Below are 17,389 nucleotides of genomic sequence, written 5' to 3' on the forward strand. Positions count from 1 at the left end.
TGTCACCTTCATTCAAACCTTGTTCTGCTTATGATTTACTTAAACAGACTCCAACACTTCCCAAGTGCTCCTTTACATACTAGTGCTGGAGAAACAGAATCCTTAACATTTCTTCTCTAGGTGGATATTTTCTTATTTTTCTTTTGCCTATTGTAACACTGAGTCCTCTGTTCCAAAGGCAGTGTTTCAGGTGGGTTTTCTTTTTTTTTTTTTTTTTTGGGGGGGGGGGGGGCTTGGTCATTTTTTTGTTTGTTTTTGTTTTTCTTTTTTTTCCTCGCAAGAGGACAGATCAATCATCAATAAGCTAAGAACAGCTATATGTTTAAGAATTACCATTGTTTTGGACAACAAAAAGCCAACAAATTACCTGTGCACAATACTGGAATATTGCCTGAGAAAAAATACTGGAGAAGATGGGCAAAGGATACATGCCAAATGTAAAACAACAAAGTTGTTTTGAAGTTGAACTTGAAGTTATGGATGTGAGAAAAAAAAAAAGAAAAAAACATTCACTTGTGATAGTTACATGTAAGAAGCACTAGAATAAAAATACTATGTTCCTTTTTTCATTATGAAATAGTATGTTCTGGTATTAGATAAGTCATAGAGAATCAGACTGCTATTGTTATAGTTTCTAGGTCATGCAAAGGTTGCAGTAAATAATGAAATTAAAAGGAAAATTCTACAGAGGATTAAATTGCCTTACAGTGAAGAGGCATAATTATTCCAATCACTGTCAATTTCAGCTTCCTCAAACTGTCTTGAAGATGTGGTGGAAAACATCCTGATTAAGTGAGAAGACATGAATGAATGTGACAAGAAAAATGAGCAAAAATTTTGTTAAGAGAGAAAGGCTCTCTATGTGTTAAATAAAATTTCTTAGTAAGCATCTCTAACAGTGATTCTCTCTCTCTCTGTATATATACACTGACATTAGAAACCACTCCCAGGAACATGCAGGCACTATTAGGATTGCAAAATCAAGGACACTGAAGTTAGGAAATGCCAGAGTTAACCTTTGTTTGGCCTTTGTACGTAGATAATTAAAAAAAAAAAAAACAACTTCAATTACATAATCACACACTACTGTTTTTGCAGGACCTCATTCAGTGCACAGGAAGAACAAATCTCCTGCAGTAAGCAACTTTCCAGAAAGCCTGCTTTACCTTCATTCTTCAATGTATGACCCTCAGCCTTGCAGCAATTCAAATCTTCTCCTGAGACAGAATTTCCTCACAAGCTCTTCTGTGTTCATTAGTGAAACATTTGAATGTCAAAGAGTCATTCATTAAAGGCTTATAATCTGACTGTGAAGAAAGAAGCATTCTAATCTTCTTTTTATAGAAAAGGAATTGAGGAATATCAAGATCAGAATTGTCCTCTGATGTTAGGTGTATAATTTCAGACACACAGGACCTAATATATTCACTATTTGTAGCCTTATATAGATGTTAATATTGTTAACATAGTGCCTATTCACTTCAGCTGAAATTATAAGAGTAAATTCTTCTTCACACAGCTTCAGATTAGGCTGAGAAAATGAAACACATGAAAAAAAACATGGAGACAATTTGCTCAGCAATCCCCAGCAGGCAAAACTCAGAGAGCATTTAGTCTTCTAGGACATAATTCAACCAATTAAGCCTAGAGATCTTGTAATCCAGTGCCTCATTACATATTCCAGCTATGGGTATACATTAAGTAAAAGCCTTACAAAGTATATTGTTTCCTTCCTTCTAGCAAGTCTGCTCTATAGAAAGATGGAGGCCAATGACAAAAAGCAGGTAAGTTTGTAACTAAAACCTATATCATCATGGTGGATATGAAAATTGAAAACTGCAGAGATAAGTGCAATTGTTCGATACTGTTATTTCCAGATTATTGAATTGCTGTCTTTCCAACCTTAGTATTTTCCTATTACTTTTTTATTCATAAGATTTTGTTCTCTTATTTAAAATAAACTGAACTTTGAAAAAAGTTATTCTGTGACAATCACAGGAAAATTACACCACTGGTTTATGCCTTTATTTCCATCACACAGATAACTGACATTTCAGAAGTATTAAGAGTTGTGGATTTTAGATTATCATCCTCTATATTGGTTTGCCAACTGAATCCCAGTATTTTCCTCACCTCCACATGTGATAGGAAATGATTAGAAAGCTAAAAAATCTTCTGTCAGAGTTGGTAGGAAAGAAAAGATGCACTATTTCATGGCAACAGACAAATAAGAGACATTTAATAGCATGTGAAATTTCAGAAATAAAGCTATTGACTACATAGCTAGAAAATATAAATTACAGATAAATGAAAAAAAAAATCAAGAAAAATGAACAGCTGAAATTTTCTAGATTTCCGCACGCAGTTAAGAATCTGGCTATTCTCCCAAATCTCCCATATTTCTGCCAATTACAAGTTTTATCACAATGAAGAAGAAAACAGTCATTCAGATACATACAGATACATCTTTTCCATGGGATAATGGGATCAAAGTATCCCATACTGAAGAGCATAATTAACCTCAAGTGTGCACAAAGGCACTATGCCATTGGACTAGACTTATAAATCTGTCAGCATTCAACAGAAGTACAGGAGATTCACCTGCACAATCCAAATATACTCATATGTGTTTCCATATGGATGTTTACCCTTAAGCAGTTCCAGAAGGTTCGCTCAATAGTTTGCTATATTAAAGATTAAGATGCATAATGACATGTGCTATTTTATAGGCCTTTTTTAATTAGTCTTGGTTATGGAAGTGTTTTCATCATACGTGGGATTAATATTGATTAACATCAATATTAACTTTTAACAAGCATAAAGGACAAGCAAAGCATCATTATTTATGACAGTACGCAAGAACAGGGTAATGACCAATTGTACATTCAAGTGTATCTCCAGGAACCTCTGACAATGCTAAATCCTATTAGTAAATTTATGGAACATCATGCTGCATGGAGAAAATAATGCAATAACAAAAGCACTATGTTTTAACGTTTATAACTTCAAGGAGACAATCCTCATGAAGTGTCATTAAAATTTCAAAAAAATAGAAAGTGAATTGTTAATCTTACTGAAAACTCTACATGTACATATACACTATAACTTCAAGAAAATTTCATGTGTAAACGTATTTACTAGATCAATGTTCAGACCGGGCATACTGGCCCATGCCTTCAGCATATTTCATTACTGTTGACAAATTGGCAAGTGTGGTATCTAATGGCACAGATTAACTCCTTGCACTTCAGGTAATAGTTGTTTGAATACATAAACTACTGTAGATGTAAAGTCTGTTTACATACCATGAAAATCAAATGAAGTTTTGCTATTATCAGTGTTTGTATACATACCTCTATGTTCCAATGCTGTACATTTATGAGCACTTATGTTAAAGGAATAATGAAGATCATTCATGAGGATTGTTAAGAGAGCATGATTAAAAAACTGAACTGCAAACATGAAGACAACTAAACTACAACAAACTATAAAGAAAAAATTGCAAGTATCCCAAATGAGCTTCTCAGCAGAACAAAAAACTCCCTTTTATTTTCACCAGCTTTTATTAAGTAATTAATGTTTGTGATACAAAGTTAACGTTTTGGTGGTCACATTCTAGTCAGACCTTTCTTGCTTTTAAAAAATGCTTGTTTTCCATTCTGCCATCTCTTTTTAACATTCCTTATGATTAATTCTACAATGGAAAGCTAATACAAATCTAATGTGAAGCAGTGTGTGTTGCTAAAAGATTAGGTTTTAATGCTTTTGTAGCTTGCCTTGATCCCTGCTAACAGCATACGTTTCATCAGATTTTCATATATCTCAAATATATAAAAACAGTAGCTGATTAAGATAAGCATTGCAGACCTCACCCTAAAGATTAAAACTAGTCAAGCTGGACTGCCTTCTCTCTAGAAACATACACAAAATACAGTATAAACATTATGAAATCTTAAAATATCTTTCATGCCACTTTAATTGAAAATCATTTAAAGAGAAAAATGAAAGCCTTCTTCTATATGTTAGGATTAAACCACAGTTAGATTATAGATAGATAGATATTAACAACTGTAGGCATCTGGATTCTTACGATTTTTTTAACTGTTTCTACCAATTACAGATCACCAATAGGATGCAATTAAGCTAGCTGAAAAGAGGGTGATAAAGCAAAAACACTGTCTTCTCCTTGACTAAGTTTCTGAGATTGTTGAGAATGCTCATTTCCCAGTGAACTGGAAATCTGAGGTGCTCAAAACTCCAACAGATTGTGAAGTCCTTTATAAAGCCAGAACACTGTTGAAAGAGGAAGATTCTTAATATCAGTTGAGATGTGCTTTAGTGCTTTTAGGAGAGCTTTTACTCTTTAGGGCTTTTTTTTTGCTGGAGTTCAAGTTAGTTCTTAAGTACCAAGTTGGGATTCACATGACATGGGGATTACACAGACAAAAAGCACAATACAAAACTCTCTTGCCTTTCAAGCATTACTGGGTGAGATCATAGTAATGTGAAGACAAAACCCACAAGTTACAACACATAATTGCTGCCAAGTGTACACAGCAACTCCTCTTTCATTCTTCAAGCCTTTTTCATTTTACACTCTGAATAGCAGTGCTGTAGCAACCTTCAAGTTAAATCTTTTAAAGACATGAGATAGTACTTTTGCTTCTGATATAACAACAGTTTGGTAAAGATATCAGCTTCCAAACAGTTTCTTTAATGAGGGATTTTCAAAAGCATTCAACAGCAGGATATCTCAGCTCCTATTTATAAAACTTGCTTTAACTTTGGTGGGACCAAATAAAACCCAGTATTATGCACACTTAAAATGGAGGGACCTTCAGACTACATATAGCTGAACATTTATTGAAGTGTTTAATTATATCTTATTCCAAAACAAGTGCAAAACAATATTTCAAAACTACATCAGCCTCAATTTCAGCATTCTGAGAATATGAAAAAGTCAATGGCATGCTTACTATTAATTTATTTTCAATCTTGTAATAACTAGGAAAATTATTTTTCATTAACTTTTATGAAAAAGCTTTTTATCTAAGAAAAATATTATATTAAAAATTAGAAAATATGATGAATTTTTAAAACTAATGTAATTTTATTCCTTCAAATTCAGAATATTTATGACACCAGAAAACTGATTAAGATATGTGCTTTTAAAAACCGCATATTTATAATAAACCGGACTAACATCTGATCCATTCTGTTTGTATGATGTGTTATTCAGAAAATATCTGTGCAGACAAGTACAAGAATATGTGCACATTTTTTTTCTCCCCAGATGTTGAGTTCAGCTATAATCCAATTGCCAGTCACTCAACAGTGTCATGTTATCAAGTAATACAGATCAACCTCAGATACTTTTATAGACAGCAACAGGCAAAGGAAAAAGCAAGAACAAGAGCTGCCTAAAAGAGAATATGTCTTGTAATGAACATCAACACTATCAACAACCAGATGGTGGTGAAGGTGGTGTGGAAAGAAACCTCCAAAACAAAAGAAACTGGCTAAGCCAGTATTATTTCCAGGTTACTTTTGCTTTACTAATGAGTAGCAAGGGATTTAGACATCACACGTATGATATTTCCCACATGAAAAAATTTGAACAGCTTTTATTAGAGGGAGCATATACATGTACACTGAGATTTGCCTTTTTAATCCTCAGCACACCCTTCTGTTTCCATGTGCCAGCAAAGAGAGAAATGTGTTATTATATCACAGAATCATTTGAGTTGGAACAGTCCCTTAAAAGTCACCTAGTCCAACACCTCTGCAATGAACAGTTCACTTTCACTGAAACCCTTCTAAGAACATGGGAGGCTTAAATGCACTTTGTCTGCAGCATAGTTAAATAATCAATTTAACAAAGTAGCAATTCTCTGTGCACTGAGACAGACAGAGGGAAGACCCAGCTGTTGGTATTGCTGCTATACAGTATCTTTCCCTGTTCAAGAGACAGGATTTTAGCAGAAGCATGCCCAATCCAAAGTAAGATCAAAATAGTGAACAAAACAACATAGAAAGAATAAACAACCAAAATATGACAGGTCAAAGAAAACGAAAAGCCAATGTTTTATAAACTATTTACACAATAAACTGTGACTAGAATAGTTGGTTCATGCAGCAAATCCGATGAACCAGGTTTGCATAATGAAGGGCTGAATTTCACCATTTTTTTTTAATTTATGCTTCTTTTAAAAATTATTATCAAACTATTTTTTTAAACCCACAAATTCTTAACTTGTACAAATGATGCTTTTGTTCAACACCAGTATTACGGCTTTTGTTGTTGTTGTTGTCTGTATACTATAGATACGATTTCTTGAAATACAACAATTCTTTAAACTAAATTTAAAATCCATGACAAGTTGGATACAATCTGAGGGACTTCATATTCAAAACACTGGATAGACTGATATACACATGCAGCACAAAACCTCCTGATTATTTTAGCTTCCAGTACAAAAGACACATTATTGGTGCTCCTTTGTGTACATTTAATGACTCAGCTGGCAAGCTGATTTCAGAATTCCTAGCATGCTTCCTGTTTCTTTACAGTGAAATATGATATATCACTAATGTACTTTGGAACTGGAAAATATTTAAACAGAAATAGAAGGAGAAGTAGTAAAAGATTTAAAATTTAAAGCTGCTTCTCAGCATTTCCTGTAAATTCAAGATGAGGAGAAACAAACACGCTTCCCATTGTTCCTCACACAGCAAAACAAAAATCACTGAGGATTGCATCATTTGCACAGATGCCTCTGTGATAACTTCAACCATGAGGTCTTTTTCTCCACCTAAGAAGTAAGTTCTGATGAAAAAATGACTTCAGCTTCATAGTATGGATTTGTCACTGCACAGTTCCTCATTAGATGAACTGCAAGAAGCCAGAGCATGCATCTGAACAAAACAAACTCTGTTCGCAGAAGGGAGTTGCAGTTTTCTGTCTGACACCCATTAAGAAGCATATTCATGAGGGACAAAGCTGGAGCTGGAAAAGCTCTGATTGCATCTTAGCTTTTCAAAAATTAGGTTAACTATGTGACAATCTGTTCATGGTTCTACCCTATGTTTTGCTAGATCTAACTCTTGCAGATTTTTAGCACTAAAAAGCCATCATTTTACAATGCTGTGGGAGACAGTTGAAGTACTTCAGGGGTATTCTTAAGAATGGGAACTAGCTTCCTGTCACTCTTAACTGCCCAAAATATTTTTCCAACAAATGCTTTTTTAGTTTAGAAGAGGTTTCAAAAAATGTTCTCTGAAATAAGACATGTTGTCATGTCTGTAAAATACGAAATATCTTACATCTTAACTGATAAAGCTGTATTTTTGCAACTGTGGTGGCCTCTGTTGTCAGAAGTGACGATTTGCTACCGGAATTTGGACAAACTACTGAATAACTTAAGAGATGTTCAGAAGCTACAGAAGTAGAAATTCACCAACTGGAGAGCATGCTTGAGGGAGGGAAATCTGGAAGAAATTTTGTTAGTTGTTCTCAAAGTAATGAACTGAAAACAGTCAGCATACTGCTTAATCTGATGTTGTCCAGTAGGACAGACAATAGGGTAAAAACAACAAAATGAAAGATGAGGAAACAAAAGACATGAGAATAACAAGTTCAAAGGGGTATCAAAAATGTATGACTAGAGTTATGCTTAAAGTGGGAAGTGAACAAAAGGACAATAAAATTAGTGTAAATGACACCTGGGGTCCTGCCTATGTAAGCAGAACAGAATCTTTGCACTACGCATTTCATTTCCCTGTACTGCAGCAAGGGTTGGAGCTTTGACAACCGTTTACAGCAACTAAGCACACCAATGAGGACCAAATCCAGATAAAACAAGAGGTGTTTCCAGAAGCCATAATTTCCCCTGAATTAGGTGCCTCTATTACCATATTTAGGACAGAAAAAGTAGCTACAGTTCAATGTGCCACAGTAATTTCTCCGATGTAACATCCTTATTGTACTAGTACTTTATTCCATTTTGTAGAAGATATTTCACAGAATCACAGAATTGTAGGGGTTGGAAGGGACCTCTAGAGATTGAGTCTAATCCCCCTGCCAAAGCAGGTTCCCTACACCAGGTCGCACAGGTAGGCGTCCAGGCGGGTCTTGAATATCTCCAGAGAAGGAGACTCCACGACCTCCCTGGGCAGCCTGTTCCAGTGCTCCATCACCCTCACCATGAAGAAGTTCTTGCACACATCTGTGCAGAACTTCCTATGCTGCAGTTTCTGGCCATTTCCCCACACCTTTGATATTTACAGACCTGGATCAGGTCCCCTCTCAGTCATCTTTTCTCAAAGCTAACCAAACCCAGTTCACTTAGCCATTCTTCATAGGGGAGATGATCCAGGCCCTTCACCATCTTTGTGGCCCTCCGCTGGACTCTTTCCAAGAGATCCCTGTCTTTTTTGTACTGGGGAGCCCAGAACTGGACACAGTACTCCAAATGAGGTCACCAGGGCAGAGTAGAAGGAGAGGATCACCTCCCTCAATCTGCTGGCCACACTCTTTTTAATGCACCCCAGAATGCCATTGGCCTTCTTGGCCACAAGGGCACACTGCTGGCTCATGGCCAACCTGTCGTCCACCAGGACACCCAGGTCCCTCTCTGCAGAGCTCCTCTCCAGCAGCTCATCCCCCAGCCTGTACTGGTGCATGCAATTATTCCTCCCTACATGCAAGACTCTACACTTGCTTTTGTTAAACCTCATCTGGTTTCTTACTGCCCAGCTCTCCAGCCCGTCCAGGTCTCGCTGAACGGCAGCACAGCCTTCAGGCGTGTCAGCCAATCCTCCCAACTTCGTATCATCAGCAAACTTGCTGAGGGCGGCCACTATCACCTCATCAAGGTCATTGATGAAAATGTTGAACAAGACCAGACCCAGCACCGATCCCTGAGGCACACCATAGTTGCGGCCTATAGCTGAAATATTTTGCCTCATGAGATTTTTCTCTTCCACAGTGAGTAAGAAGTCAGAAAATGCATGCATTAATTTTTTAATCAGAAATATTTCTATATGCCATCTAAACAAGGAATGCATTTTCTGGATGAGTTTTCTAAGTAAAAATACTTATTCCTTTGTAGCCAGAATTGCAGCATTTTTTCAAATTCCTGTAAAATCAAAGTCAAGTCTTTTTCTTCATTTTAATAATACCTGTGCAAACTGTAATTGGGAAGTATACCTATCTCAGACATCTCAGTGCTGTGGTTGTAAAGAAAAGGCAGATGATAACATTTCTGTTATCAGATAATGATATGTGGGGCCTTGATCCAGTGAACATTTACATGCTACACTTCATGCAAATCATTTAATCAACCACATTAAGTAAGCAAATCCAAGATTGTAGCAAAACAACCACAGATTTTACAATATGCATGCAAAACTTGTAAGATCAGCACTTCTTGTTGACAAACGCTGACTGACAGGAGTAATCATTTCTGAGAGGTCTGCTGACATGTAAAATCAACCAGTTTAATCACACTGTATTAACTGTAATTCTTATTAAGATGCATAACTTCTGGATATATATGTTATCGGGAATATATATATTGGGATATATATTTTACTGGGAAAAGCATTCTATTCTTAACAAAAACCTCCACTTCATCATGCAGTATTTCTCATATTAGCAATCAAAAAGAGAAAAATGACATTTTCCAAAACTTCAGTCTTTTAATTTTGTTCAAAAATGTTCATTAATTTTATTGAGAACAGCAGACAAATGCTATAAGGAATGAATTTATTTACATAATAACCTCTAACAGATGCAGCCCTTTGTAAAGTACTGTCCAGTTCATCATGAGTCACTTTAGAGTCTGTTGTTGTATGTATACCACTGAGTTAGATTCCTTCTCAACCATTGTCACATATAATGTTGAAAAATTTGTCTATGTTTTTGACATTTAACAGCAAAAAGAAGAAAATAAGGCAAAATGCATCATGAATAGATTCTAAAATCTAAGGGTATAAAGATGTGACCTTCAGTGAAAGGTATATTCTTTCTTTAATGTTCTGTTCTTCAGAGAAAAAGTTTCTACTAAAGAATGTACTTAAGAAAGGAGTACAGAGAATCCAGGCAGCGAGGATCTAATCAGCTTTGAATTTCTGTCATGTTCGACCATATTCCACTTAGTTTTGGCTTACAGTTGTGTAGCAGGTGAGGAAAATCACTGTGCTTTTAAAGGGATACCTATGGTTAATGCAAAAAAGGGACTAAACGCTTCAGGGAAAAAGAATTATCAACATCATCAAAAAAATCAGAACTCAAAGAGTAAAAGAGTTAATGAGAGGCAGCTTCCTGTGAAATTCATTCCAACACTAATTTACTTCTGCATTAAATAAGCTGTCAACTAAGGAAAATAAAAGAAAGGCAACTAGACATTTTTTCTCTGCAACACTTATATGAACAGAATAACACATCCCTCAAGACACCAGGAATGTAAATATTAAACAAGACATAAATAATTACTTTTGATTTGTTTTCCTTAAACTAGGTTAAAATTCAAAAGAAAACTGACAGGGAATGAGGACAGAACAAAAACACTTTGCAGCAATTCACTAAATATCCAATTTTCCCTGATAACTGCATGTGACATATAGATGCCTGGGCAAGGAAAGAAACTGACAAACTGAATAATTCAGAATTTTTCCTGAGTTTTTCATAATATCAACAAAGGCAAATTTCCACTCCTTTATTCACTACAAAGCTCTCGGTCTCATTTGCCATTTGCGGGAATATAAATGCACTTATTCCCACCCTTGACATATCACTAGAGAAAAATGTGTCTGTGACAATGCTGGAAAGGTATTCCCTGCCTGCATACCATATGCCAGAGTCACACTGGATGACTGGGCTAAGGTCTTGGTGAGAGAGAGAGAGAGAGAGATAAGTGAATGCACTGGCAATTATTTCATCACTTGCACAGCAATAGGATCTTTGGCCCTTGTTTGGAGAAGGCAGACTCAGTGCTATGGTGAGAAAACATGCTTCCTGCCCAATGCAGTTCCAGATAAAATCCATTTCCATAGACGACTGCTAGCACTGTTGGCATAAGCGATGCTATCAATCAATCTCCCTCCCCCACCTCTCAGTTGGCTCCTGAATCCACAGAATCTCTAAGAAACCATCCCAGGATTGTGAGCAGTCTCAGCTTTCTGCAGGCCCATTTAAGGACCACAACATTAGGGTTGATCCCACACTGCGGACAGATATCAGCCGTGTGGGAGAAGACCCTGCTTTCAGATTTACTCTCATCTCATCCATCTTTTCTTGATGAATTAAGAAGAGCTAATTTCCCCCTCCCCCTCTTCCCCCCTTTCAAGCCACCACTAAAAAATGACATGAAGATTTTAGGACCTGTGGTGGAATTAAAACTAACTCTTCAGTGAGGCCCTGAGGATTGATTAAAAACACCACATTTTACTGATGGATGAACAACAGGACAAGTGCTCACTGACACAAGCTACAGTCATAATAATGCTGTGACAACAGCAACATGGGCAGAATGCAGAAACTGTGTAAGAACTGTAGATATATTTATACCATTGCAGGTGCACTTAACTTGTGAAGTTAGACATATCCAAGGCAACCAATTATTACTTTCTGTACTGAATTGCTGCTTCTTTGTTTCAGATAAAAAATGACGTTCAGGTGAAAACGCAAACACTAATACTATATTTTAAGCACAGCAAAATCCCTGTCATAATCCGACATATGGAGTTTCCACTGAATCTTCTCATTTCCCCAAATTTGAAACAAAATAGAACTCTCCAGGGTAAAGACAAAAGGAAGGAATACAGAAATTGGGGAAGTTTGGAAATGATCTAACTTATTTCTCAGTCCCTAAAGGAAGAGCACTGAGATTTTAATCATGTCTGGCAGGCATTAACATACGCTTTCAAGGACTGAAATTCCACATTCTGCCTTGGCAATCTATTCCACTGCTGTCTCTACTCTTTGATAAGATTTCCTCCCCTCATTTATCTCGCTGTAATTTAAACCAGTATTTTTTGCCCTTTCAGCTGTCTAAAAAGATCACTCTCCCTTCCCATTGCAGCTATCTCTTCAAATATTTGAACTTAGATGTCACAACTTCTGCTTACTTTAGACCAAAAATTCTTAGTTCCTTCTGTCTGCGCCTGTTCCATTTTACAGAACTGAGTTCACTCTTTTTGCTCCCTTTTGAGCTCTGTGAAATCATCAAAATATACATTCAAACAAATAGATTAGGAATGTCTGAACCTCAGACAAAAAGGGTTTTAATTACTTCTCTTTAAAACATCACCATTGTTATATCTCAGCTTCTTTTCAGCGCTTTCACTGGAAGATAGACAAAGTTTTGACAAGGGAGGCAAGAGATACACTTAATCTTACAGACAGAGGAACAAGCAGAGCTAAGTGATTCAGTCACAGCAGCCAGGCACTGCTACCACAGACAGGAACAGAAACCTGTGAAGCTGCTTACTAATCTAATCTGTATCTTCAACCCACATAACAACATGCAGCCTGCAGCCAATATGCCAAAGTACTTCAGGCAGCTGACATTTTATTTTTATCTTTTTTTATATTAATTACTATTTGTTTCTGTGTAAAGTCTCAGAATCCATCCATCAGTTCATCAAAGGTATCAGATCTATGGTTTGGGATTATACTCCATTGCCTTACTCTACTGATCAGTTTGTAGCTGAATAGTCTTTCCACTCCTACTCTAAGTTTCCTGCTGTGTGATCCTTCTCTTAAGCTTTGTTTCTGAAAGTGAGCCAAGTCCTGCAGATCTTCAAAAGTTAAACCGTAAAATTATTGCTTTTGCATTTTTTCCATGTCACGGCATGACTGATATTCTTTTCCTTATGAATGGCCTCATAAATAATCCATAAAACCCGTATCTGATCATCTTAATCCCCCACTTGTGTGTAACCTCCTTTAGGCAAAGCTTAATAAGCCCCAATTGCTTTCTAAGCTTACAACTCACTAGCTAAGCTGGGTGAACATCAGGTTTTACAATATTTTTTAGTAAATTCAGTAAAGCTTAAGGTACCAGGGAAATTATAGACACCATATGAACATACAGCCAAAAAGATACATTTTAAGGACACAAAACAGAATACTTTCCTGTCTTATTTGCCTTGCTCTATTTAAAAGAACAGATGAAAAGGACACATTTTTGCAACTGTGTTTTATAACCTATGCTTTCACATTAACAAAAAGAAAAAAGAAGAAACGTGAAACCAAAGGGTCTGCAAGCAAGTACTGCCAAATGGCAAGTTGCTGGAGAGGTGAATGTCTCCTTTTCATTTCAGTCGAGTATTAACAGCAAACTATCTACGATCTCTTTCACTGTTGAACAGCAAACACATTTGTCTATTGAACCTGTGGATGTCTAGTGTTCCCAGCATACTGGCTGGGGCCTTCTTGCTCACAGAATTTATTCTTGCTGTACTGTCTGCACTTTTTATAACCATATTCTTATCAAGAAGAATTAGCAAAGACTAAAGGTCTTTGAGCCTTAATGTGCCAGTCACCAGGCAGTAGCCCTCAGCTGTAGATTACAGCAGTTTTTGCTGACTTATTTTATGATGAGGAAGGCAGCTGCAGGATTGCAGGGACACAGAGGCCATCAGCCAGCTGATGACAGTCAGATCCTAAATGTACATTCCTGGCTACACAGTTTAATAGAAATGGAAAACACATATTAAAGTGATGAAAAGCTGGAAACTGCTACTGCACAGCCACTAGATTCAAACATCAAAAAGCCCTGTACATATTATTTAGAGAAAAAACAGAGTCAAAGAAGCTAGAAATTCTTTCTATATATAACATCCTTTTTCCAATAGCTAGTTTGTAACAGCAAAACTACCCATCAGATATGGAATTAGCTGAGCCATACAAGCTGCTCCAAAACTTTCGTCTGCTCCAGAATAAACTGCAGTCTTTTTTTCCAGTAAAGCAGCTGGAGCTCCTAAAATATTTTGCACTCTAGTGGTTAGGAAAATACATTTAGTAAATGAAATCTCTTGTTCATATGTTTAAAGAAATACTCACAATGTGCTATGTTACTCTGTGCCTAAAATGACGTTACATTTAAACTGTCTGCTCAGTATATACAGCTTGCTGAGAAGTTTCTATAATTTGATTCATAAAAGAATTTAAAGATAGTAAGTGTATTGCAGCTGTTTTACACAGTCACAACAAATTCAAGAGAGAGGTAGGTATCAATAAGGTAAAAGAAAAAAAAAAAGAAAAAAAGAATAAAAATGTAAGAATTCAAAGAAAAATAACAACAAATAATAAAAGCAAAAAGATACAGAAATAACAACAAAATTGAACAGTAGCAGTAAAACCTATCAAAGCACAGCTAATGATTATAACACACCACTTTCATCAAAATGTTATGCTGTACATGATTCAGTCATGCATAAGCATAATCCTTAGTCGTCAGACTTTGGCGCCTGGACCATTTATTTAAGCAAGAATATAATTTGCTAATTTACCTGCTTGCTGCATGCATATAATATACAGGATAAACAAGTAGAGACAGTGATGCAGCTTCCATTTCCAGTGACAGCACCACATTTCATTTATGTGAGACATCCTGTATGATAAAAAAAGACAAAAACAAAAAAGGAACAATTCAAGAAGTTTTTCAATAAGACAAGAAAATAAGAACATGCTGTTCCTAATCAGTCTAGTAACTAGCATTAAGTTAAACTGAAAACTTGAAAAATTTGTTTGGCCCTAATATAGCTTGAAAACATACAGAAATATCCTTCCTAAAAAGGGTCAGAAATGTTGTTGCCTGGCTCATAAATGTTGCCTGCTTCATAATTTATGACAAGGGGGAAGGCTGGTCATCACTGGGCTCTGAGCTGACAGATAAAGTGATATTTCACAAAAAGAACCAAGCAAGCCTTATGGCTAGAGAGTGTTAAGATGGGCTTTGGTTTTCTGGAGATTGCAAAGTTTTATTTTACTACTTACATAATTTATGTATACAAATATTTATGCTGTTTAAATATATGTATACACACATACACACACATATTTGTTATTAACTATATAAAGATGAGGTGAGAGAATTTGCCTACGCTCTTGATCAACCCTTCCATATCTTTCAGTGCCAGCATTTTGATAGCTACAACGTCTTCTGCCAACAACTGAAACTTTCGCCAAAATCTAGGGGTGCTGTCCAACTCTGCTACCAGTGAAGTCAGTCATGTTTATTATTTAATAAAAACCTGCAATTAAATAAAAACCATTATTATTTATAACTTGAAATTATAGTTTCCTTTGCCTTGAAGTGTGCATGACATTCAATGGCTAAATCAAAATAATTCCTCCATAATGAGCTGAAGGAGAAGCAAGAAAGAAGATCCACAATGATTATGATCAGAGCTTTAACCACATACACAAAATAAATGGTTCTCTATTACACTCCTGTCTCATTTTATTCAACAAGTTAGCAATGAGCAATAGAGAGAAACAAATCACCAAACAACCTTATTACTTTGACCAAATCCTTACCCTCCTCTTTGAGGATGACAGTCAGTAATTGGCTTTAGTTCACTGAGATGTTATCTAGTAATACTGGAAGAAAATCTCTAGAAGAATCCCCAAAATATTTCACAAGTCTACTGCCAGCAACAGCACATAAAGAACCACAAAGACACACTGATGAACACAAATATCTTCCAGGACAGTGCATACTAAAAACAGAAAGGAGGAAGGTATTTTTGCAAGGGCCACTGCTATCAAATATCAAGACAGAAATGTGAAAGTATAGAGGAGTTCACATTCAGTGGCAAGAAAACATCATTTTCCTGAACTTGGGAAAAGAGCCTTCTGCTTCACAGACATTGCTATGAGCCTGCTAGTGAAACCTGAGGGCAAATGTAAGCCTTCTCCCAGTACTGGCTTCTGTTTCATCCCAAAGTGAAGCTCTATAATGTAGACAAGCCAAACTTAAAGCAGCGAGGTAAACTACTGTAAAGGAACGACTAATGTTTCAGTTTTAAAAGTTCATTAAACCACTTCTATGGGCTAGATGCCAATTGGCCCAGGTAAATGACACTTCAACAGAGATCTGCAGTCAGTTGGGTTTCACTTCAGTGCAGTGTTACGTGGCAAAAGCATCCAATTACAAAAGAAGTTCAGCTCTTTTTGGAAAGTTGTATCAAATTAGGGATTTGAAGCTGATTTATTCCTCTGAGATATTGTAAAGTCAAACTTAACAAGTGTCAAAGACAAGCACTGAACACACTGGGCTCTGACATATAAGAATCTCTTTGATGAAGCCAGACACACAAAATAACCAGATTATCAAACAATAGAATGATTGTCCTCAACTTAATAACCTACAAATCCCTATTGATATCTCAGACAACAGAATGCTGAGGTTTGGGAACTGTTCAATGTAAATAGTTCATAAATTCACAATGCTCTTAATATTAATTTAGAAAACTTACTTTGAACAGAAGCCCTTTTAAAACATGTAGACAGTTATATGCACATATGAACAGATACAGCTTGCATACATACACCTCACAGAGAGATGAAATGGAGATGCTGAAGGTCATAGCATGATACAAAAGAAATATAGAAGAATATCACTGTTTCCACAGGAATTTACATCTACTGATAAGATAAGCACTAGTGTGGTGCATAATAATCTGTTGATGAAAACTTGAGGAAGTGACTACGTTGCCAGATTTTTCTTTTTGAGCAGACATATTAAAAGTTATTGGCTAGGAAACAATCACAAAAATTTTCAAAAATTTTCAAATTCAGAGCTAACGTGTGTTCATTTTCATCTCATTGTGTCACTGCAATAATTTTTGATGTCTCTGTAAGCTCACATGGAAAAACGACCTGGTAGGTTTTCTACTGCCTAGATTCTGGAGTACATCTATCTAGCCACACTGCCTTCAGTGCCCTTAAAGAATATGAGATTCTGCATTAGTCTGACATGGCTATTATTTAATATGGCCAATTTCTCTTTGTTAATGATTGCTTGAATTGTGGTAACACTTACAAGCCAGCGCTCAACAGTGTTAGTTTACAATCTACTTCCTCACCCTCATTCCTGTAGAAAGCACAAGTCAAGAAAAATTTCAAGAACATGGATAGTCAGCAACAGAGCAGTGCACAAAATTGCAAACAATGCAGGAAAGAAATGACTACCAAGATTTTTTTCCCAGAGAAAAAGGCTAGATAATTACACAACTGCTATTAAAAAAATGGACAATTCTCCACCAAAATAAACAAATACATAAAAAATGTCAAGCCGTGAATCCTCCACTTATATTATCCATTGCTGAAGGAAAAATAAAAACCAACAATTTTCTTTACAGTACATCCTTTCAGATA

General features: G+C 36.1%; 1 protein-coding gene across 1 annotated transcript in view; it reads right to left on the reverse strand.

Annotated features, from left to right (window-relative positions):
- ADGRG6 (adhesion G protein-coupled receptor G6) overlaps positions 1-14,617 on the reverse strand; it is a gene marked incomplete at both ends in the record, with an annotated part of 103,764 nt that extends 89,147 nt beyond the window's left edge. Inside the window, one exon of the mRNA XM_079532817.1 lies at positions 14,518-14,617. Coding sequence (XP_079388943.1) covers positions 14,518-14,617 — 100 coding nt within the window. The remainder of the gene's footprint in view (positions 1-14,517) is intronic.
- Positions 14,618-17,389: the final 2,772 nt, after the last annotated feature.

This window comes from Tetrao urogallus (assembly GCF_951394365.1).
Source record: "Tetrao urogallus genome assembly, chromosome: 2".
In the NCBI taxonomy this organism is placed as follows: Eukaryota; Metazoa; Chordata; class Aves; order Galliformes; family Phasianidae; genus Tetrao; species Tetrao urogallus.